Source organism: Vipera berus (genome assembly GCF_964194415.1).
Source record: "Vipera berus genome assembly, chromosome: 13".
NCBI lineage: Eukaryota > Metazoa > Chordata > Lepidosauria > Squamata > Viperidae > Vipera > Vipera berus.
Window position 1 is genome coordinate 19,632,543 of NC_138216.1, and position 24,029 is coordinate 19,656,571.

At 42.7% G+C, this 24,029-nt stretch overlaps 1 protein-coding gene across 1 annotated transcript; it reads left to right on the forward strand.

The window, feature by feature from the left end:
- Positions 1-1,635: 1,635 nt before the first annotated feature.
- LOC308674244 (uncharacterized protein) lies at positions 1,636-22,938 on the forward strand. The gene is made up of 16 exons (XM_081338581.1): positions 1,636-2,131; positions 2,213-2,262; positions 3,543-3,663; positions 3,895-3,980; positions 4,230-4,356; positions 6,134-6,324; positions 8,344-8,434; positions 8,714-8,855; positions 10,182-10,366; positions 11,851-12,006; positions 12,452-12,585; positions 16,776-16,906; positions 17,538-17,632; positions 18,173-19,790; positions 20,061-20,142; positions 22,168-22,938. The coding sequence occupies exons 2-16, from the start codon at positions 2,222-2,224 to the stop codon at positions 22,283-22,285; spliced, it is 3,318 nt and encodes a 1,105-aa protein (XP_081194707.1). The 5' UTR covers positions 1,636-2,131; positions 2,213-2,221; the 3' UTR covers positions 22,286-22,938.
- Positions 22,939-24,029: the final 1,091 nt, after the last annotated feature.

Here is a 24,029-nt window from a genome sequence, read left to right on the forward strand (position 1 = left end):
GCAAAAGCCTTATGGAAGAGGCAAAGTATCAAGGGAAACAATTAGCCTCAATCTCTCTTCTCTTAGAATTTCCTCCTCTTTCGGGGCAATGGGCAGAGGGGATCAGAGGAAGAGGCTGGGTAGGGTGCTTGACAGCAGTAGAGGGCATTTGAGTTCCACCCCTCAAATCTAGGCAAATCCTGCCAGATTTACGCCTTGACTATCTGCCTCATTCTTCCTGCAGCTAGACACGGTTGAGAAATTTGAGCATCTCGGTACCCTGGCAGAAGGCTTGCCGGGCAACAGTTTTAACACCATGGCAGCCAGTTTCGTAGTTAAGCTGGCCAAGAATGTGAGCTTCCAGAGAGCTTTCAGAAAGAGTTCTGATCATGTGAAGAAGGCATTTGTCAGTAAGGTAAGAGGGGAGAAGTGACTATGAGAAATGTTGGAAAGGGGGTAGGCCTTTTTAGGATTGCTAGATAAATGAATAAATAGACAAGTTTCAACAAGCTGCATCTGCTGTAAATCAAAGGACATGAGAGTGGGAAGGTCTTTGCAGTCCAATCCTTGCTCGGTGCGGGAAAGCAAACTTATTAAAGTTGTAGATGACACCAAGCTGGGGGGGATTGCCAACGCTTTAGAAGATAGACTCAAGATTCAAAAGGATCTTGACAGACATGAACATTCGGCCCTATCCAACAAGGTGCAGTCAGTGGTTAGGAAAGGAAGATCCTGCACTTAGGCAGGAAAAACCAAGTGCAGAGGTATAGAATGGGTAGTGCTGGGCTCTGCAGTCGTAATGGTGAGAGAGATCTAAGTGTCTAGTGCAGGGATGTCAAACTGCCGGCCCATGGGCCGGAGCATCACGGAGAAACCGCGCCCATCCCATTGCCGGCAATGGGAAAAAGTTCCGATACGTCGCGCGATGTCACGTGATGTTGCGAGTTTGACATGTCTGCTCTAGTGGATCACAGCTTAAGTGTGAGTCAACAATCTACTGCAGCTGCCAAAGGCTGCATCAACAGGAATAGCATCAAGAAGATCATGGGAAGTGGTAGTACTGCTTTATACTGCACTTGGAATACTGTGTCTGGTCACCACAGTACAAGAAAGATGCTGAGACCCTAAGAAGAGTTCAGAGAACAACTGTCTTCCAATACCTGAAGTGCTGCCACAGGGAAGAGAGCATCAATTTATTCTCCATAGCGTCTGAGGGCAGGGCAAGAAGCAATGGGTGGAAGCTTATCAGAGGGTGATTCACCCTGGAATTAATTTCCTGACAGTGAGAACAATTAATCAGTGGAACTGCTTGCCTCCTGGAGTAGTGACTGCTCCATTGCTGGAGGCTTTCAAGAAAAGATTGGACAGTCATTTGTCCAGGATGGTATAAAGACTTCTCTCCTGAGCAGGGGGTTGGACTAGAAGACCTCCAAGATCCCATCCAGTCCTATGATTCATAAATCCTTTCCACAAGGTCATTGGGGATTATAATTATAAGAGCCTTGCTGGAGCAGTGGGCTAATGCCTCCTTAAGTAACACCAGCTGCCTGCAATTAGTGCAGGTTCGCATCCCACCAGGCTCAAGGTTGACTCAGCCTTCCATCCTTCCGAGGTAGGTAAAATGAGGACCCAGATTGTTGGGGGCAATAAGCTGACTTTGTAATAATGCCGCTGGGGTGTGTGTGAAGCCCTAATAAGCAGGCATATACATAGAATGAAGGCTACTGCTAAGCTTGTAAGCCGCCCTGAGTCTTTGGAGAAGGGCGGGATATAAATGGAATTAAAATAAAAAATAAAAAATAAAAAAACCCTGTGGAGAAAGGGTTCAGCTATGCAGAATTGGGTCCTCGTTGCTTTCTCTTCTCCTCTTCTCCATTCATTAACCTTCCCTCCCCTAATTTTCTGGGGTTTGGTCCCGCACTCTTAAACAGATATTCTATTTGCATGCACCTTTTAAAACCTGCTGGTTAGACTGTGTGTCTGACTTTCTTTGGGACATTTGCAGATCCTCTCAAACTCCTCCTCTCTTGGTGACATCCTAAATAATGTTCCGGATGATTTAATTGAATTTGTTCCCAATTCACTGCTGGTATTTGGAGGCCAAACTCCAGATCTCCACAAAATCAACGAGAAACCGTGGTCTCCACAACAGGTAGGGCTCTAGACACATTTGCTGGCTGAACCAGGGCAGACTCCTGCAATTCTTGCTTCTAATGTGCTCTTCTCATTCCAGGCAGCAGTCATGTTTGGAGATATCTTCACCAGGATTGATAACTACACAATGTGAGTTCTGGGCCCCTAGTTATAGAGTAAGCAAGGATCTTGTGGTAAGAAAAATAAGATAGAGCAGCCACAGATGGTATTTATTTGTCTATTTATCCTTCAAATAGTATAAGATATTTCAATTACATACTGTATGGGGAAGGTTGACACAATCATGCTTAACCAACTTGTTTCTTCACAACATACCTAGGGTGTGTATCTTTGAGCTTAAATTACTGTTTGGGTTGTTTATGATATAAAAGGTAAAGGTAAAGGTTCCCCCGCACATGCGTTCTAGACGTTTCCAACTCTAGGGGCCGGTGCTCATCTCCGTTTCAAAGCCGAAGAGCCAGCGCTTGTCCGAGGATGTCTCCAGGGTCATGTGGCTGGCATGACTAGACGCCAAAGGCGCACGGAACGCTGTTACCTTCCCACCGCAGTGGTCCCTATTTTTCTACTTGCATTTTTACGTGCTTTCGAACTGCTAGGTTGGCAGAAGCTGGGACGAGTAACAGGCGCTCACTCTGCTACGCGGCACTCGGGATTCGACCCGCCAAACTGCCGACCTTCTGATCGACAAGCTCAGCGTCCTAACCCACTGAGCCACTGCGTCCCTGTTTATAATATAGTGTACTATGAAAGTGCAGAAATGGGTTGACCATGTTGCACATGCATGCAGTAATTTTATTTTTTAAACTGGCAAAGCATGTGTTACGTTCTTGGGAAACCTATCAAGCTTTCAACATTTAAAATTGAGCTTCTGTCTACAAGTAGCCTTCAACTTACGATCACAGTTGGGACCAGAACCTCCATTGCTAAGCAGTGTGGTAGTAAAGTAGATATGCTCACTCTTAGAACCCTTTTTGTTGCGGTTGTTAGGCAAGCAGTCATTAAACCAGTGGTCGTAATGCAAGGACTACTTGTACCTGAGATATTTAACATGAGCTTCTACTAAGGGGGTCAAAAAAGTTAAGATGGTAGCTGTGACTGTGATCAAATTTTTGCCCCTCTTAAAATTTTATATATTTGTTTAATTTCTATAGCCGCCCATTTCTATAGCCAAATGACTCTCAGCAGCTTGTGCATCATTTACAACACCTCTGTAACAGGGACAGGATTTCGATGATATTGTAGCGTCTTGGCTGCCATCTTTGCTTTTTGACAGCCCGCGCCCTCCAGTCATATCTGATCATCCATTTCTTTTGTGAGATAAAAAGGCTTCCTTGATTTATTGAAATCTGGTGTAATTATCCTCTATGACATGATTAACTGACCAGCCAGTGTATCTGTGTGGCTTTCAGGCTTTCTCCATTCATCTTGCAAGGCTTTCAGTGTAATGCGGCAAGTAAGCTGATGCCTGGGCAGCTCTCCTCCTTAGCCCAAGAAGTGAGACGTAAAAAGGCCAACTTGAGTGAGGAACAGGTGAGGAGATCCCTTGGACCAGGTTCAGGTCAAATCCAGATTCAAGTTAGAAAGAGACCCCTTCTGTCTGCCCACCTGGATTTTGATCACGCTGATGGAGATTAGATGGGCTGAGGTGCAACCATGCAGGGGGCCACCTGGTTGGAAAGTTTACGTATCTACCTGCAGTGATAAACATACAATTCTTTTTTGGCTTCTTGTGAGAGCAATGTCTTATTTTCTTCCCATCAGCTCTCCTGCATGGCCAGACTTCTCAACAAAAGCAACCTGACAACAAACCTCAGCAGCTACCCGGCAGATGTTTTGCTTTTTTCCCCGTGAGTAATTCTGAAGTGCACTTTGCAGCAGAAGCAGAGTTTGATGGCTTTTTTGCCCCCTTCAAGCCAGCTTTTAAAGCTTTTCTTGTGGCTTTCTTTTGGTTCTAGCAATTTTAACTTTCCCCAACAACTGTCCAAAAGATGAGTCGCAGGAGCAACAATAATATTCAAGACATGATATGAAATATTTACACATTTATTCAAAATCTTTTCTTGCATCTTAAATGATGAAAGTTCTGTTTTTTCCAGCCTTAACAAAGTAGAACATCAAAGCTGTGAAATGTTTTACACTTTGGCTTCTGAAGGGAACCTAAGCTTATTGGCCAATGGATCATCCCAGCGGACCAGACTTTTGGAGAATGCATTACGTTGTTTTGTGAGTAACAACTCTCTCTTCCCCCTTCTCTCTTCCTGGCTGACTTTTGTGTCTCACAGGGCATGTGCTCCAAACTGGGATGTTGTCAGAACCCACCCCAACCCACATCTTAGGAAAGAAAAACTCTTGGAGACAAGATTGTCCAAGCAGGAACTTTTACTAAGACTTAGATGACAGAGGATATAACAGACAGGATCTGAAAACTGTCTCACAGATCGATATTTTTAAAGTGTCCCCGAACAAAAACCCCACCCCCTCAGTCCATTTGGTCAGTCCCGGATCACTGAAGTCTCAGGAGTCAAACCCCTCGTGGGAAAGTCAGTCCATTTGCAACACAATTACTTCCTCCCCTTCACATTCCATCTGGAGATACAAGCCAGAATCCCCCCCCAGCCCCTTTCTTCTTTGCTCGTAGATCAGAGAGGGAGAGGATTTCCTTTCCTCGGTCTTTTGCGATGGCCAACAGGCAGGCTGAATAAACAAAAAGTTACATCTAAGGGAAAGAAATGGGGGCAATAAACTCCCCCGTCTTCTCTTTCCTCCTTGGGAATGGCAGAATCCAGTAAGTGGGGGTGGTGGTGAGGTTTGGGTTTGCACAGAGAGGGAGTTAGAAATGAAATATAAATGGATTCTGACAGATGTGCACATCTGAAGAGCTGCACAAGATGTTCCACTGAGATGTGAGAAGATAGGCTAGAATCCTGATTTATATTCATTTACCTCTGCCTTTTCTAATTTCTTTTTGGGGATATGTTTTATAATGTACATATTTTAATATAATAGTACATGTACTATTATGTAAATTCTACTTATGTGCATATAAGTGCATATAAGGATGCATGCTTAAACATTTTTAGTGATAAGGATATATTGTCAAAGTTTGGAACTTCTGCCATAGAAGGTGGCTCTCTTATTCTGCAAATGTTTCTTTTTTTATTCTGAGGAAATATTCAGAATTTGGGATTATTAGAAGTCCTTTTAATCTTCTCTTTGAAAATAGTGTTTTTGAGGGGGGGGTGAAAGTCCTCAAAATCCAGCCAGTTTTAGACAGAGATGGAGATTTCTCCAGGTACGTAGCATCCCTTACAGCAGTTTCCTAACCTTTCCGGCTTTTCAGATGGCAGAGGAAGGGGATGGTTCTGTGCGAGTGGCCGGCAAGCACGTGTGTGCATACCACTACATTTGTACAGCATACATACAATGCCTGCCACTCTTACAAATGGATGGCATGTGCTTGCCTGCTGCTCACACAAGTGGGATATGCACGCACACGCCTGCCACTTTTGTAGCGGGTTCCGAACAGCTCACAGCCAAGTAGTGGGCCGAGCCGGGAGGTTGGGGACCCCTGCCTTACAGTTCCCGATTTGGATGCAACAGGTTCTGATTGGCCTCTCTCTGTGAATACGCTACAATTCCTCCAGAAGATGGCAGGTCAGAGACATAGAGAGAAACAAAAGGGTGGTTGGATCCAATCAATCCCTTGCCTGGTTGACTCTTGGAAACTGACTCAGAATTCCACTTGTTCATGCTAATCTTGGACTTTGACTTCAATGCTCCTGATATACAACCCACTGGTCACATGGGAAATAACTCAAACAGTGCAATCCTCTCAACTCAAGGCATTGCTTTTTGCTCAGCAAGTATGGTTCCCAAGTTGGCCTTCATCCAAATGCAGATTACTGATGGACCAGGTGTTGAAAGATAAGTGCTCAGTGCTAGTGTCCTGAGCCAAGCAAAACTCCTGGATCGGATATTAAGCTCACTCTTGTTTTACAAGGGAGTAAAAAACACCTCGCTCAGCCGAAAGCAGCTCCAGCAGCTGGGATCCTTTGTGTGTGACATGAAGCCAGAAACCATCACAGACTCTGACCCGGCAGTCCTGGAGAATTTGAAAGAGTGTCCAGACCTCACAGCTGCTCAGAGAACAGCCCTTGGGGTGCTCCTGGGCAGTGGGAACACCTCGTATGGGTGAGTGAGAGTCCTTTAAACGTGAAAAATGGCTGCTTTAAAAGTAAAGTTAAAAAATGAGGGGTGGAGGGGAATGCAACATTCAGACACGTTTCCTCTAATTTTAATACAAGAATTCAATTTTTATACACATATTAGTTAATATGTGTTAGCTTTTTAATGCACTTTTTAATGTTTTGGGTTTTTGTTGTTGTTTCTCTTAAACTTTTTTGGAGTTTTGTATTTTAACCTTTTTTGAATAAAATAAAAATAGATAAAATAGATAAAAGAGATAAAAATAGATAAAAATAGATAAAAGAGCCTTGGTGGAGCAGTGGGCTAATGCCTCCTTAAGTAACACCAGCTGCCTGCAATTAGTGCAGGTTCGAGTCCCACCAGGCTCAAGGTTGACTCAGCCTTCCATCCTTCCGAGGTGGGTAAAATGAGGACCCAGATTGTTGGGGGCAATAAGCTGACTTTGTAATAATGCCGCTTGGGGTGTGTGTGAAAGCCCTAATAAGCAGGCATATACATAGAATGAAGGCTACTGCTAAGCTTGTAAGCCACCCTGAGTCTTCGGAGAAGGGCGGGATATAAATGGAATTAAAATAAATAAATAAATAAATAAATAAAATTCAATTTTTTGTCACACATACATAGGAAATTCTCAAAATCACTTAAATATGAGCCAACAGTATGTAGTGGCAACGAAAAAAGGTTGCATTAACAAAGAGATAGAATCAAGGTCATGTGAAATGTTACTATCTTTTATAAAGCCTTAGTAAGATCACAGTTGGAATACTGCCTCCAGTTTTGGTAACCATATTATAAAAAAGTTGTTGAGACTCCGGAAAGCATGCAGAGAAGAGCAACAGATAGGATTATGGGGCAAGAAGCTAAAACATGAAGAATGGTTGCAAAAACTGAATATGGGTAGTCTAATGAAAAGAAGGACTGGGGAGACATAGCAGTGTTACGGTATTTGAGGGGCTCTCGGAAAGAAGAGGGGGCCAACCTATTTTCCAAAATATCAGAGGGTAGGACAAGAAACGAAGGAAATTAATCAAGGAGAGAAGCAGCCTGGAATTAAGGACAAACTTTCTAGCAGTGAGAACAATTAACCAGTGGAACAGCCGGCCTCCAGAAGTTGTGGGAGCTCCATGACTGGAGGTTTTAAAGAAGAGACTGGACAGCCACCTACCTGAAATGGTCCAGGGTCTCCTGCTTCAGCAGGGGATTTGAGTAGAAGGCTTCCATGATTCCCTCCATTCTGTTATTCTGTTCTGTTTTCTTTTTTTGTCTAATTGGCAATATTTATAGAGACAAGAGGGGTATTAGGCCTTTGAAAGTCAGTTGGGTGTAGGGTTTAAGGTATCCCAGGTGACCCAGAATTCTGTTCTCCCCTGAACACAAAACCAGCAGGGCAACCTTTGTCCACAACACACTCTCTCTCAATCCTAAGAGGGAGGCAATGGCAAACCACTTCTGGAATATTCCAAACAACCTGCAGGGGGACTCATCTGGGCAGTCACCAAGAACCAACACTAACACAAAAATGAAAAGAAAAATAACCCTTTGGAATTCTGCAGATTTGCAGAAACACGCCCCCCACCGCACCCCGGGCTTCACAAAATATATTGTGGAAACATAGTGGGCACCAAAAATTGATTTGCTATTGAATGGATAGAAAGTGATATGGAAAACAGAAATGAATGGAATTCCTACTTAGTTACCGACTAAATACATATGTATTTATCAATATGCCGGTCAAAGATTGTACTAAAGTTAATTACTACTATGAAATACAGGGACACACAAAGATAATAATTAGGAGTACCGTTGAATTAATGGGAAGGGAGCATATCTCGAAGTTTATTTTTATAGACTCCTTCAGTTACAAAATGTCAAAAAATAGTTCTTCAGAGTCAGAATTTGCACATTTACCTAATTATTAGTTTTTGCTTTGCCGTCTGTGAGCTGCATCCTATACAGTAATATTACACACCATCACTATCCAACACCTATTTCCATGTGATACAGACCTCCTGCCTCCTGGGATGAATCAACCCTTGAACACCTTGGACCTCTTGCTTTCTACATAAATCACACTATCTGGGATTTCATTAACAAGGTAGGAGAATCAGATGAACTTGCATGTTGTGGTTCCGCCCTGAAGTCAAGATGGTAGCCATGACCATGAAACTGAAGGGGTCACCATCTTAATCTCTGTCATCTCAGGGCTGAGAGAGAATAACTGGCCCAAGGGCATCCAGCTGGCTTCATGCCTGGGGTGAGATAAGAACTCATAGTCTCAGGTTTCTAGCCTGATACATTAGCCCTCACACCAAACTATCTCTCTCTGCAAAATAAATGTGTGATGTATTGTCCCAATGGATGTTCTGTTTCTCAGGAAGAAAGGAGGATCTTCTTCAAAAAGGTGATGGATGGATACAACAGCCGAAGAGCTTTTCCAGAGACAAAAACAATCCTCTTCTTAAAATCAGTGGGATCTAAGCCTGCTTCCTCTCCTAGAACTAAACGGGCAACTGAAAGTAAGAAAAAAAAATGGTCTCTTGGTCTGTTGTACATGCACACCCACATACAGACATGAATGTATAGACATTAGAATTGGGAGACAATTCTCTGAGCGTTGGAAGCACAATATAAAAATAAATACATAAGCATTAAAATGCACCGAATTTTAAAAAAAATTATCTTGGAAAATATTTTCTTGGAAAATAGGGGGCTTGAATAGCCTAAGTAATAAAAATATACAGTAACATTCAGGGCTTATAGTATTGTGAACTCATCATTTTGTCATTCAGCACATTCTTCAATACTTAGCTAGCATTACTATTTTTTCCTGCAGTCATAATAAATTATAAAGACAGGGAATTTCTTAACATCTTGCCAATATTATGGGTAGAAATCTATCTGTGATCAGCCTCTTTCCCTCAGCTGTTCTCCTGCAATAATGTTTGTGGATATTCCTCACAGGTCAGGCGCAGTGGTGCTGGGACAGAATAGATGGGGGGAAATGAAACACAGAAGATAACATCCCTGAGGAAAAATCCAGGACCAGGAAGCCAGGAAATTATATTAATAGATTTTAAGAGTAGATCCAGAGCTGGAAAGCCAAAAGGCTGAAGGAGTGGGAAGACTGTAGGAGGGACAATATGCAACGGCATCCACAAAAAGTCAAGATGGTGGCTGCAGTTGTGCAATCAAAACCCTCCCCCTTTATGTCCATCACAAGTCCAATGCATGCAAAAAGGAACTGAGTTTCTATTATTCAGTTGTGGCTGCCATCTTGACTTTTTTTTATTCTCCTTCCCCCACCCCCACCCTGGGCACCTTTATCCGTATGTAGGTATTTCCTTAAAAATGTGGAGAACTGTGCTGTTGGGGAGGTAGTTGTAGCTAGGCTTGGCTTGTGCTACAGTTGGACGATAAAAAATCTCTTAAACCACACAGGCAATTAATTACAGTGTTAATCTATCAGGTTTGTAGCATACAGGTTTGTTGTTATTTGCCATGTACATTAACATTCAGAGGAAGGGCAGCCAAAGAGAAGGAACTTGGTGGAAAAGCATGAGTAAGGAGGGGGAGGTGTTTGGGTGACTTGAAGAAAAGGTTTAGCTGACGCCTTATCTAGAATGCCTCAATATAACAGCAACAAAGCAGACGTGGACAAGCATTACTGAGGCAGGACCTTACGGGTGGCTCAAGAAGGAAAAGGGGAGACACTGAGACAGGAGGAGACCTGACAGAGAATTGGAAGTTGGAGCAACAGAGCCCAAGAGTTGTGACTTTCAGAAGTCTTCCTTTTCCTAAACGTGCTCAAAGAGATGATTTCTTCTTGTGAATTCTGCCAACAGCTTGCCGTTCTGCTCCCATCACCAGCAGCGTCCTGGAAGATCCGTTTTTCATAATTCGGTATAACAGTACCCAGCAGTTTGATGCATGTCTGAGTGACGAAGTTGTGAAGGACAACCTGGGTCTTTTGCTTGAACTGCCCCTCCCAAATGACTACTTGGCCCTAGTTAAAAAGAAGTTAGACAAGGTGAGTGGCACAGGAACTGAGGGGGTCTGATGTACACCAAGGTGTTTCCAGGAGTATCATCAGAGGGGGACCCAAAAATTGAAACGGTAGCTGAGATTGTATGATTGACACCCTCATCCCATTTTTGCATGTTTTGCGTACATGATGTGTATAAGAAAGGAGTGGGGCTTTGATTGCATGGTCACAGATACCATGTTGATATTTTTGACTCCCCCCCCCCAGGACACCCTGATTTCTATTGTTGAATTTGGTAATGAAACATGTAGAGATACATTAAGCCTAATAAGAAAACGTTAAGAATTTTTAAAATTAAAATTGCTATCAAGATAATCATATAGAAAACAATAAATAAGCCAATGAGTTTTAAAACATCGTTTTTCAAAATTCTACTGTATTCATTTTAAAATAACATTCTAAAATAACTTTAGAAATGGTACTCAGTATAAAATTATTATAATTCTTATAATTCTTATTTTAATATCTAAAACAGTGGGCTTCAAGGGAAGAAAAATCACTTGTGTTGGAGATTCATACCAGAAGTATGTTTCTGAATATAAAGTCTACTGAGGCATTGAGTAGCAGGATGGAGAACAAAATTATTCATACTCTGACTGTCTTGGTTGCATTTTATGGGCTTAGGCTAGCATAACAAAGCTTCATTCCCACCCACACTATGCCTTGAAGGGAGAAGGGATTCCGTCTGTCTCCTAAGCACAGAAACTCATTCAACTAACAACGGGCCACTGGAATTTCAGTTCCGTCATCAGGTTTAATGCCAGGATAAAAGGGGTCAGGGTGTAGAATCTTAAAAAATGAGTAAGCAAAACTCAGTCCTCATTTATTAGTCAATTTGTTAAGGCACAATTGCTGAATTGCTTCAATTTCTTTACTACAAGCTTTTTAATGAACAGGTTGGTGACTTTTTAAGCTTATAAGATTGACACATCAATCTGTTCGCTGTCATGTTTTGAAACACCTGCTTTACCTTTGTAGCCCCTCCTCCTCCCCCCAAAACGTGTGAAGACCACTCTTGCTATGTAGTCTTTTTTCTACCAAGTTGATTAATTAAACACCATAAACTCTTAGCACTTAAATGCATACTTTCTAGAAGATCCCTCCTCAACCTGGGCTTTGTATATTTACAGAGATGTTTTAATCAGGCCCATCCATCTTACTGCTGGTCATCCTTTTCTCCTCTTTTCCCAGCATTATAGACTTCCCCCAAAAACGGTCTTGGCATAATGTGTCCAAAATAGGGGAATTAATGTTTGGTCATCTGTGCCACAATGGGGTTTTCAGATTGTTCTCTCATCCATTTGTTTGGTTTCCTGATATTCATGATTCACCTGCACCAAAATTCAAAAGCCTCAACCGTCTTTCTGTCCCGTTTCTTTAAAATCCGGCTTTCACATCCATAGAGCATCACCTGTTACACGGTGGTTAATGAAATATATCTACTAACGAAGCCCCCTCCCCTTTCTCAGAGCTACCCTGACGGGATTCCAGAAGATCAGTTGAGGCTGCTTGGCTTCCTCTCACGTCAGTACAGCACAGACGAGATTGGCAGTTGGAACCTCACTTCCAGTGACACCCTGGCTGCCCTTCTGAATCCAGAGGATGGCGCATGGGAGATGCCACAGGTGCTGTATCATAAGGATCTCGGGGACGGGGGGGGGGAGCCTAGTGTCCAAACAGAAATGCTGTGAACTAGTAACAACAAAGGCTTTTTCTTTGCTTTTCATTTTAAGCCAGATGTGTGCTGAATACCAAAGTATTGTTACTTTAAGTTTATCACTTTTCTGACTGCCTCCCTTTATCTCTTTACACAAAAGATGTGGCTTTCTTACATGCATATGCATATTACTGATATACAAATGTTAAATGTTCTTTAAATACCTCCTGCTGTGTCAGTCTGGATAAAAATAAAGTAAAATTTTAAAAAATCTATCAAAATTTAATTTTATCTCATTTCTTAGACCATATGGGTTCTTCAGCAGTTTTTCCTAGATATTTACCAGCCTTCTTACGTCTTGCCTCTGCTCTGGACACGCATCCCTTCTTAACACACAACTTCTTTTCTTGCAGCTGAGCCGACTGGTTTTGAGGTACATGGAACTGGGAGGCTCACTCACTGGTCCCTTACTGGACATGCTGGGAGGCAAATACCTGTGTTTCCTGGATGAAGATCAGCTGCAGGAAATCGACCCAGCATCCATTAGGTACATTACTGTTTCTTAGTGTGTATTTTTTAACTAATGGAGGAGGAAATTTTGAATGCTTCCTGGGCCCAGTCTGGAAATTTCAATGGAAGAAGATTGGGGAACAATTAGCAAGTAGCATGACCCAAGTGAGGAACAGGTATTCTGAGGAAATTAATTAGTAAATATGGCTGTTGGCAGCTCACATAGGAAAAATATAATATAAAACATACCAATTCGAAGCTAAAACACAATAGCATTACTACTACTAAAAGATCACCCATCCTACTATTTTCCCTCTGAGGGATTGGCAACATTTGGTTGATCTTATTCTTCATCATTCTAAGAACATGGAACTTGATTATACAAATGATGTATACGTTTATACTGGCTTTTCCTAAGCTGATGTTTTACAGAAGTTGAATAATGAAAGAAGTCACACTAAGGGAAGCTAGTTTAAAGAAATTATATCCCAGAGTTCTGAAGATGCTGGCAGATGTTATCTCAGAACCATTGTATCATATCTTACAAAAGTCCTGGAGTACCAGAGAACTGGTCATAGTTCCAATAGATGAAACCAATTAAAAGAACCTCAAGACAAAGATTTCTTCCTTAAAGAACATTTTATTTAGGAAACAAAGTATTGGCACTTACATAATTGAACCCAAGACTAAAGTTCCCTCCCCCTGATACAATGTAACAAGTTGCAATTCCCACTCAAGAAAGGCTATCATAAATCACATTCACCAATTAATCTAAAACCGGGCTCTCCTCCCCACTTTACAGCCTGCCAAACTTTATCTAGAATTGACCATGAAGCTCACCCAGCTGCAATTGTTTAGACTAACTTAAAAAGTTCAAGCACCCCCCCCCTTCCCCGCATCTACATCTGCGAATCCCAAGCAACAGAAAAAGCACAAGTAAAGCAAAGGTAAAATGGCTGCAATCAGAGGATTGGAAAAGAGGATTGAATTTTAATGTGGAGAAAAGCAGGATTTTTTTTTAAATTCCATTTATATCCCGCCCTTCTCCGAAGACTCAGGGCGGCTTACAAGCTTAGCAGTAGCCTTCATTCTATGTATATGCCTGCTTATTAGGGCTTTCACACACCCCCAAGCGGCATTATTACAAAGTCAGCTTAATTGCCCCCAACAATCTGGGTCCTCATTTTACCTACCTGGGAAGGATGGAAGGCTGAGTCAACCTTGAGCCTGGTGGGATGCGAACCTGCACTAACTGCAGGCAGCTGGTGTTACTTAAGGAGGCATTAGCCCACTGCTCCACCAAGGCTCTTTTCTTACGCTATGGTAAGAAAAACCAAAGGAACAAGTACAGATGTGGCAAAACCTGGCTCAAAAATAGTAACAGTGAGAGGGACTTTGGGGTCCTAGTGGATGATCATTTAAATATGATCCAGCAATGTGCAGCAGTAGCCAAAAAAGCTAATGCAATCCTTGGTTGCATTTACAGAGGCATAGAATCAAAATCACATGAAGTATCAGAACCCATATTTCTAAGGGGGCTTTTTCTAACTCTCTTCTCTTTACTCTTCTGGGTTCTGCCATGCTCCTGGAGGGGAGGGGGGAAACGCTGCAGGCTGTTTCTATGGGAGGGGAACCTCCCGCCGAGCAGACCCTGCAAATTCTCCAGCTCTGGATCCTCAAGCTCCTCAGAAGAGGAGATGGTGACAGAATGCCGCCACAAGCCTAGGTGGTCAATGGGCGTTGGAAGGAAGGAAGACTGGGAGAAGAAGGCGGCCAGAAAGGTGACGCTCAGACGGGGCAGTCATCAGCCGGCCTGGAAGGAGTAGAGGGAAAGGTCTCTCCATCTCAGAGAGGATGAAGAGGATCGTCCGGGGCACTCCAGCCGATTGCAATCAGCATGATGAAAATTGCCCTCAACTCCATGAAGGAGGAGAAAGCTGAATCCTACTGAGGTACCATCCGCCTGGGATCTGGCAGGAGAGCCAACGAGGGGGAAACTGAACCTGAGGTTCTGGATCCATCCGAAGGAACCATCAAAACTGTCGCGGTTGCCGCTGCTGCAGCCACCCCTATCACGTAGAAACTACAGACAGAGAAGGGAGACGGCACAAGGGGGAAAACGGCACTGATCCATCCAGAAGTTCCCACCATTAGATGTGAAGTTCCGTGGGGAGCCACAGCACCCTAACCCAACTGACCGAGCCAGAATTTGCATCGTGCAAGCCGCCCTGGATGGCATCGCAGTGCACTGGGTCGTAAACCTCCACGATTCTGATGCCCCAGAGCTGCTGAATTTCAATCAATTCATGGTCTCCCTCAGGTGCTGTTTTGAAGGCCCCTTGGCCAATTGGAAAGCCTGGGAGCAGATAAAGACGGTGAAACAGGGCAGACGGCCAGTGGTGGAATACACCCAGGAATTCCGAACCCTGGCCAGCAGAGGACATCTTGCTCAGCCATTTCAAAGATGGATTGAACTACGATCTCTACAGTGCCTGCCTTCCTCGGGGAGATCCTCATTGGCTGTAAGACTGGTACGTCCTAGCTGAGGAAGCTAAGATCGACCTGGCCAAGAGGCAATGCAGAGTACGGAGGTCATGGGAGAAGTCATCATCGGAGCCGACCCACGAGCCAGCAGAGCAGTCATCATCCTCCAAAAGAACCACCAGGTGTTTCAAGTGTGGAAAACAAGGGCACTGTGCCGCCGAATGCTGCTCTTGCATCCCGACTGGAAAATCTGACTGGACCCTGGCTGGGAAGCCTGGAAAGCCACCAGCAAAGCCAAAGGAGACGGCCATGGAAGGCATGGAGGCCATCAAGTTCCCTGCCTCCACTCTGTAAGGAAAGGGAACTTCGGCCCACACTGGAGGACCATCCCACTCACCCAATGACAACTCCGAGGACAAACACCTGGTGGATCTCTCTTTGTTTTAAGGGAGGCGAGATGTCAGAACCTATATTTCTAAGGGGGTTCTTTCTAACTCTATTCTTTCTACTCTTCTGGGTTCTGCTGTGCTCCTGGAGGGGAGGGGGGAAATGCTGCGGGCTGTTTTTTTGTTTTCCTCTATCGCTACACTGTTTGCTGTCTCCACATACCCACTCTTTGAACTATCTTTCCCCTTGATGTCAACTTGAAGGGGGGAAGAGAAAGGAATGCGCCTCCGGGCACTGGTTTATCTCCGCTTTCGTAAGGGAAGGTGTGAAGAGCCGACAAAACATCGCTGCACCCCTGAGACAGCCTGGCGTTATCTCCTCTTTCCCACAATGGACTTAACACCTGGAGATTGGCCCATTTGAACTGACTCGATGAACTATTGGGGTGGGGTTTGCTTGGGACACTTTTAACCTATTGATCTGAGCGGGAAATCCTCAAATCTTGTCTATTATGCCTGCTATCAGCTTCTCCTAATAAAAGTTCCTTTTGGAAGAAACTGCTTCCATGAGTCCTGCTTTCTTAGGATGAGTTTTTGAAGTGGGTCCTGACATGAAGTATTTGTACTGCTTTATAAAACATTAGTAAGACTACACCTGGAATACTGCATGCAGTGTTGGCACTCCATTACAAAAAAGATGTTTAGACTTTGGAAAAAGTGCAGAGAAGACCAACTAAGATGATTAAGGGCCTGGAAACATATGAAGAATGGTTGCAGGAACTGGATATGGCTGATCTAGAGAAAGGAAGGAATGGGGTGACATGATAGCAGTATTCCAGTATTTAAGGGCCTGCCAAAAAGAAGAGATGGGGTTAACCTATTTTCGAAAGCACCAGAAGGCAAGACAGGAAAAAATAGATGGAAGCTAATCAAGGAGAGAAGCAACCTGAAATCAAGGAGAAACTTTCTAACAGTGAGGGCAATTAACCAGTGGAACAGCTTGCCTTCAGATGCTTAATCACCGGAGGTCTTTAAGAAGAGAGTGGACAGCCACCTGTCTGAAATGGTATAGGGCACGGGTGTCAAACTTGCCGCATCACGTGACGTGTCACGATGTATCACAATGTTTGTCGCATTGCCGGAGCTGGGGTGGCTGTGGCCTCTGCAGTTTGACACCCCTGGTATAGGATCTCTTGAACAGGGGGTTGGACTAGTGGACCTCCAAGGTCCCTTCCAGCTTTATTCTGATTGAGATGCTTTGTACGTTCAGCCATCTGAACCAGGTGCTAGATGTTTCAGAAATGTTCCTGGACATTTTTTTAATTAAATCTGATCTCTCACATGTTACATTCTTTAGGCAGGCTGAAAAGTTAAATATTTCTACTTGTGCCCAAGTGAAGAAAGATATCCTGTACCAAAAGGCCCACATTGCGTTTGCCAGCCAAGAAGGAACAAGTGCCTATTATCCTCTTATCCAGCCATTTCTAGGTACGTTATTAAGTGCTTCCATTCTTGCTGTTTCCTCCAGAATTAACTCACCTACTTTCTTATTTATTTTTAACAATTCAGACATGGGGGCAATCTACACGGTCATTTTACCCCCATTAGTATGATATCTGTACTATTCATAATATATGACGCGTTCTCCAAAATGTCCTTTGGGTCCTATTTTCCTACAAAAATCCATTGTTTAATCTCTAAAAACTTTTGTCACTGGGCTTCCATTGTTTTTCATGCAATACTATTTCCAGAAACATTTCAAAAGTACTAAAATGGATAATGACTATGATAAAATCAAAATCTGAAAATATGGGGTTATGCATTATGAGTAGACTAGGAGAAAATACAGTGGGAATAATGGATTAACATGCACAGATTTATTCACATTTTATTGTTAATTATATTAAAAATTATTAAATGTATAATCTTCCAGGTTTTGGAAGAGGGGTGTAGAAAGTTCTTGTTTACATGATGGAGATAGTAACCCATCTGGACACATCAACTTCCACCCCAACTTTAACTACCTTTTACTTAAATCTGCTTGGTTTCAAGGAGGATTATCCAGAAGTATATGATGTTACCTTTCCCACAGAAATCTCTTTTTTCTCTTCTTTTTAAGGGGGAGCTTCTGTTGAAGAGCTGAAAAAGCTGGCTAGATATCATGTTGGTATGGATATTGATACATTTATTAATTTAAATCCGGAAGAACTAAAGGTTAGTTCTAACATTGTATCATATATTGCCTTAGGCAAGGTGGGATTATGTCAAGATTAGCAGTGGGCTTCTCCAGCCCCCCCCCCCCAAAAATCATAAGTCATCTGAAGTCATAAAATATAATCCAATTTTATGGTGTTCTCATCCTGGGCAATGTCATCCTGAGGGCCTTGCATATGTTTTCATGAACAGACTAAACTATTGCAAATGTCACACAAAAACATATCCAGTGTCTCTGAAAGGCTCCTGGGTGTAGAAGTTTGTGTGAATCTGTTGTAGGGATATTTCCCTAATTTGCTCCTGGGTACAATTTATTTTATCATGCGGCTTCAGAAGATTATCAGGCTCCAAGGTGGAACAGGAGAAACTGTTAAAAGTGTTTTAAATTTCACAAGTGCATTATGTAAATGAAAGCTCTATTTATAATGTGTTCTGGATAAAAGGAATGTAGAATATTCTGGGGGAGAAATAATCATTAACAGAAAAGCTGTTTGTGATAACGCTGCCTGAATCAGCAAAGATATTGCAACTATATTGCAGAAACTCAGTGTCCAGGATGTGAAAAATCTGCTTGGTGTTAATTTGCCTGATTTGAAAGAAGTTGAAAACTATCCTTCTGTTGCCATGTGGATCAAGAACAACTTTCAGTCTGAACTGGATTCCCTTGGAATTGGCCTGGTTGGAGGGCGGGCAGCCCTGTTCTCTACTTCTATGGGCAGCACCGTGTCAAGTACGTCTGTTAGTACAGAGCCTGACGATGCCTTAACTGCCACCTCCCCTGTTGCCCCCATCATGGCATCAACCTTATCTAGTCCAGGCAACATCAGTGTTACCAGCCCCAGGACCAGTTCTGCCTCCTCGAATTTGAACCCATCCACTTCTAGAGATGCCACTGAGTTCTATTCAACTCCTGAGTTCAAAAGAACTCTTATGACTAATGAAATCTCTCCCTCCATTAACAATACCCAAACAACTGTTTCTGATAGAGTGCCTAAAGATGCTTTCCCCACCAACATGTCTTCCAGTGTTAGAACTGATTCAGATAATACAGTGGCTGGGACAACTGTCCCTACAGCTGCAAGAAATACATCTGTCCCAACTGAAATTACAATAGATTCCAACAGTGCCACAAACAACACAACAGACTTTCCTATAAGTGGAATCCCAGCCCCTTTCATTGCAAGAGAGATCAACACAACGACTTCTAATGAACTTATAACAGTAGTTCCCTCTTTGAATATTGCTGCTACTTTAAATGAAACTGGTGGCACACTAGTCCCTATCATCTCTAGCACTGCCAGGTTTGTCGTAAATAGAACACTCGGCACCAGTTTCAATAGCAGCACAGCCAGCAGAACAGTCCTTCCTTCAGTATCAACAGAGTCCCCCACTGTTGTCCCCACCACTTCCTTAAAAGTCACAGCTGTTCCAGATGGAACATTATTCCGCAGCACTACAAGGTATTTCAACACAACCATCTTGAGTAAACTTTTAACAGATTCTAACAACAGCACAGTCAGTTCCCCAGTTGTTACTACCAATCCCTTAGATTCCACCACTGTGCTTACCTCCAAAACCAGAGCTATTTCTTACAATGTTTCAGTAACTTCAAATGATACCATAAAAGACACTCTTTTCCCTTATAATGCAACAAGTAGCAATGGGATCTCTTCTGCTGAAACAACAATAGCTTCTGATAGCAACACCACAAGCAATGACACAGCATTTCCTGCCCCTGTGACCGGTGGTCTCAATGTAACTATTCTTCACTCACCCACTGTTGTCACAAAGTTCACTGTTGGTGCAGATACAACCACACCCAGAAGTGACTTCACCTCTGTCCTGTCCCGTATAACCAGAACAACTTCCAAGCGGCTTTCAACACCCCCTACGCACATGCTGGCTACAAACCCAGCATTGCTCAGCAAAAAACCCATAACAGTTACAGACAAACAGCCAACTGCATCAAGCAAAACAACTTTCCATTCCCAAGAGACCTCTCACACGGCAGCTATTCCTCCACTATCCCCCGCAAATCGAACGACCACAAACGCGGCCACGTCCACCCAGAGAAGCAGCAGCAGCAGAGCAGCTCCGCCAACAAAACCACCATCGTATCCAACTCCAAATGGCTACATTAATGTGAAGCCACTAAGTGGTATGTATTTGTGTTTAATTATTTCTCTAATTGCCTTTGTTTTAGAGGAGGGTGAAACTTTTCAGTAAAGAAAACTGAGTAATTCTGGCATGAGATCTGAGATGAAATTAAATAGATTTTCCTCAAGACAACAGAGATGCTACGTTTAGGAGTTTCTGTGCCATGGAGATAGCTCTGAAAAATGAGGCTTCCATTATTATTCTGGGTATATTAGCTGGGGGAAGAAACACATCCAGTTTCATTAAAAGTTAACTCTGTGTCACCTCTGAGATCTGCAAAGGAGACCCTGGAAGAGGCAAACGACCAAAGAGACATTTCAGTGTTGGCAGTGCACCCTGCTACTTGCGTACAGGTAAGTAGGAAAGCTTGCTGATTGCCCACTTTGCCTTCTTGTGGCTGGGCTCACCTGAGGCTTTGAGAAGGGAGAGTGATGAGGGTATATGCAATCTGGGACTGCCCTATGCTTTATTCATCCTCCATACGTTCAGTTGGAATGCAAATTCAGTTCTCCACTCAGCTCTCTGTCCCTTGCCTAGTTTGGGGCTTTAACTCTGAATCGGCATCAACAGCTGCGAGAACCGTCTGCGGAGGAAGATAGTTGGAATGGTTGACCTAACTCATAAAGCTAAGCTAAATCAGATCAGACCTAATTAGGGTTTGAATGAAAGATCAAGAAGGAATACTAGAGGTGTAGGCTAGAATGGGATTTTAAAAAAAATATATACTAGATAATAGCAAACTATAATACTTTCATATTGTGGCATAGATAACATATCTGTATTCTCAAATGCTCCGTTTGAAGAAGACCTTTACTGTCATATTTCTCCTGTAACAATTTAGACAGTTAATCCCAAAGAATTATTAACTGCTCTAATAAATTAGTACAGGAAGTGGATTAAGGTAACAAAAGAAGAATTATTTATCTCTAATTTCATTCTACCTTTCTATAAGGAGAAATATGAAGGACCTCCTGATCACTGAAAGTGATATGAGCTAATGTATGGAAGATTTTATCTTTAGGCTGTAATAGGATATCAAGAAATAACAGATAATACACAGGAGGCATGACTATGGATCAAAGGTCTGGTTCTCCCTCACTTTTTTGTGACAAGACCTTCATCTTGTCCCAAAAAGATGAGAGGGGGTGAAACCTGCTATTGCTTTAAAAGCCAGGATACCAGACATAGATTTAATCCTAGCCATAATACTGCCTGGTTCATTGCACTAAACCAGGGCTTTTCAACCTTTTCACCCATTGTACCACTTTTAGGATATGGCAACATCCGAGTACCACCAGTCACCTAGCAAGGTGTCAAAAACTTGATGACCCACCGCCAAAAAAGGAAAAAAGTGATGAAGTACAGGTAGTCCTCAACTTACAACAGTTCACTTAGTGACTGTTCAAAGTTACAATGGCACTGAAAAAAGTGCCCCCCAAGCCACAGCTGAGTAAGACACCGGCCTGCCTGTCCAACGGCGCTCTTCCCCCTGTCCGAGGTTTTCACTGTTGTGAGCATTTCTGTTGAGGATTGGCAGCAGGGGTGGGATGGGGGTTGTTTGGTTTTTATTTTCCCCCCCTCTGCTGGGTGGTTGCAGCAGGTTTTGGTCACTTCATATGACCCTGGGACACTGTGGCCATCATAAATATGAATCAGTTGCCAAGCATCTGAATGTAAATCACAAGACCCTGGAGATGCTGCAACATTCCAGCTGATCGGCGCTCCTTCTGGGCTCAGCAGAAGTGCCAGGATCAGCTCCAAGCTCCAGCTGGAACCTGGCGCTGATCCTGACAGCCCCGAAGAAGCGCTGATCCTGGCGCTGATCCTGGCGCTTCCGCTGAGCCCTGACAGCCCTGCAGTTCCAGCCATTTCTCGCTCAGGCTTGTGCAGTGCTGCCACCGGTTCAGCTCATTCCCCTCCCCGGCTACCACCTTTCTAGGATGGTCGTGTACCACCTGCCAAATACCAATGTACCACAGGTGGTACTCATACCACTGGTTGAAAAGCCCTGCACTAAACCACAAATGTTAATTATAATTTGTTGATAAATTATGTTTGGATGCCTTCCGACATCATGCTTATTCATCAACAATGAGCTGCAAACTTCAAGGATCAGTTCATCCATTACATTAAACCCTAAAGAAGCAAACCAAATAATGACTCCACATGGTCTATGAATCCAGCCATAGTAACTTTTTATATTATTCCATATACTCATGAAAGAGGACAAATAAACTTGATGGGATGACTTTGTACTGTCAGCGTGATCTAGCCACTGTTCTTGAATCTGAGCCTGTATTGAGTAATAGTCTTAGACGAGCTTAAGTCCCTTAAAATGCAAATAAAGATCTTGATTCCTGTTTATTTTCTCCATGTAGCATCAGCTTTAAACACATCATTCAGCTGGACACTTCTGGCATTGTCTCTCACCATCGGAATCTCAGTTCAGAAGTAAAAATATGGTTATCTCCTCTCCAACCCAACAATTATTGGTGATGGTACCCATAATAGTTTCAAAATTCTACTACAAAAACCATATTGACTCTTGGAAAGATATCAGTGCTAAGCAGACTATGTCTAAGTGGACAGGTGTCAAAATTTCCATAGAAAATCATCGCATCATTATTTGCTTGAAGATGAACCTGCATTTATTGTCCCTTTTCTGTGCCCTAATTGATTATATTAGTTGAACACAACATGATCATATTTCCAATGCATGGAGATGCTACCTTTCCACTGGAGTTTCTCAGTTCTGAATGGAAGCAACTTGAAACTTACTTTTTCAGCGTCTGTGTTGGCATCTGGAATTTAGCAGCAGCAGCAGCAAAACTGCTTGATTCCCAGCAAAGAGAAGAAAAGGATTCGATCAATTCAGACCTAATTTTCTAGAAGCACCAACTGACTGTGTCCTGGGTTGGAGGCTGGCTTCAGTAATTGCTTCCAAAGATGCACATCTCCTCAATTCCCTTATGAACACCTAGTCCAGTATTTGATTCTGAGGTTATTCGCTTTGTCTCTTGTATATACAGTTCTAGTTTTTCCATGCTGAGATAATGCTTAGCCTCTCAGCAGAATGATCGTGTCACAGCCAGTTGTTTCCTACTGAATGCATGTTTCATAATTATATGTGGAAAATAATATTGCCCAAATATTTGAAGACTCAGATTATTCAAAATATCACCACAATTCTCTTGCTCTGGCTTTTAATGCTCGTCAGAGCATTCTCCTTGAATACTCCTTACCATTTACTAGCTTCACATTTTGAATCGGCTTAATAGATGGAGCAAACGGAATGTTTTGAATGTTAGAGAGCGAGAGTCCTATAATGGAAGGCATATTTTTCTCAAATTGATCTGGAAGCAATCATTCATATCCTCTGAATTTTGCATCATCACAGAAAAAATGAAGTAGGAATCTTCATCTTGCGTAGTAATTAAGATTTTAGTTAAATCACAGCTGCAGCCCCCACAGCCCTGGAACTGTCCTACCAAGATTTTGATAAATTATATGTTTTGTCAAAAGAAAAGAAATATTCTTAAATATTTAGGAATTATTAGTTAAATTATTTTCATTTAACTAAGCTTACATTTTAAATCTTAGATTTATTCTGGGTCTGTCCTCTCATCTTAAGTAGAATCCCTAATGGGTCCAAAGTCCAAATGCATGCTCAGATACTTCCCTTGGCATCCCAAAAGATGGTGCATTTGATTGTGCATCTTGGGAAGTATCTGATCCTCATAAAAAAGAATTCTGATTAACATGAAATGGATTGGGAATGGGCTTTTCCCACAAACCCCACACACTGAAATAGTGTTTTCTCACAGAAAACTACCATATATACATATTGTGACACATCACGTGACGTTGCAAGTTTGACGCCTCTGTGTTAGAACTTCTAGGTTGATCAAATGGCCTTTTTGTATTGATGAGACTGCCCCAAGAAAAATGACAGAAGGCTAATTGAATGGCAATTCAGAAAAAAATCTATGGAAATGAGATTAGTGCTAAGGGAATTTCTACACGAAGAGTACCAGACATTTCAAAAAGTAATGGGTATATTCATTATACAAATCCAGGTCATACGTGGCAGCCAAACTCAGAAGAAATTAATTGGCTTGATGTTCATTATGCTTAAGCAGAATCTAAACTGGTTAGTGAGTGTGAGATCAACAGGTCTCAGGGAATCATAGGATTGGAAGGGACCTTGCAGGGTGACATGATAGCAGTTTTCCAGTATGTG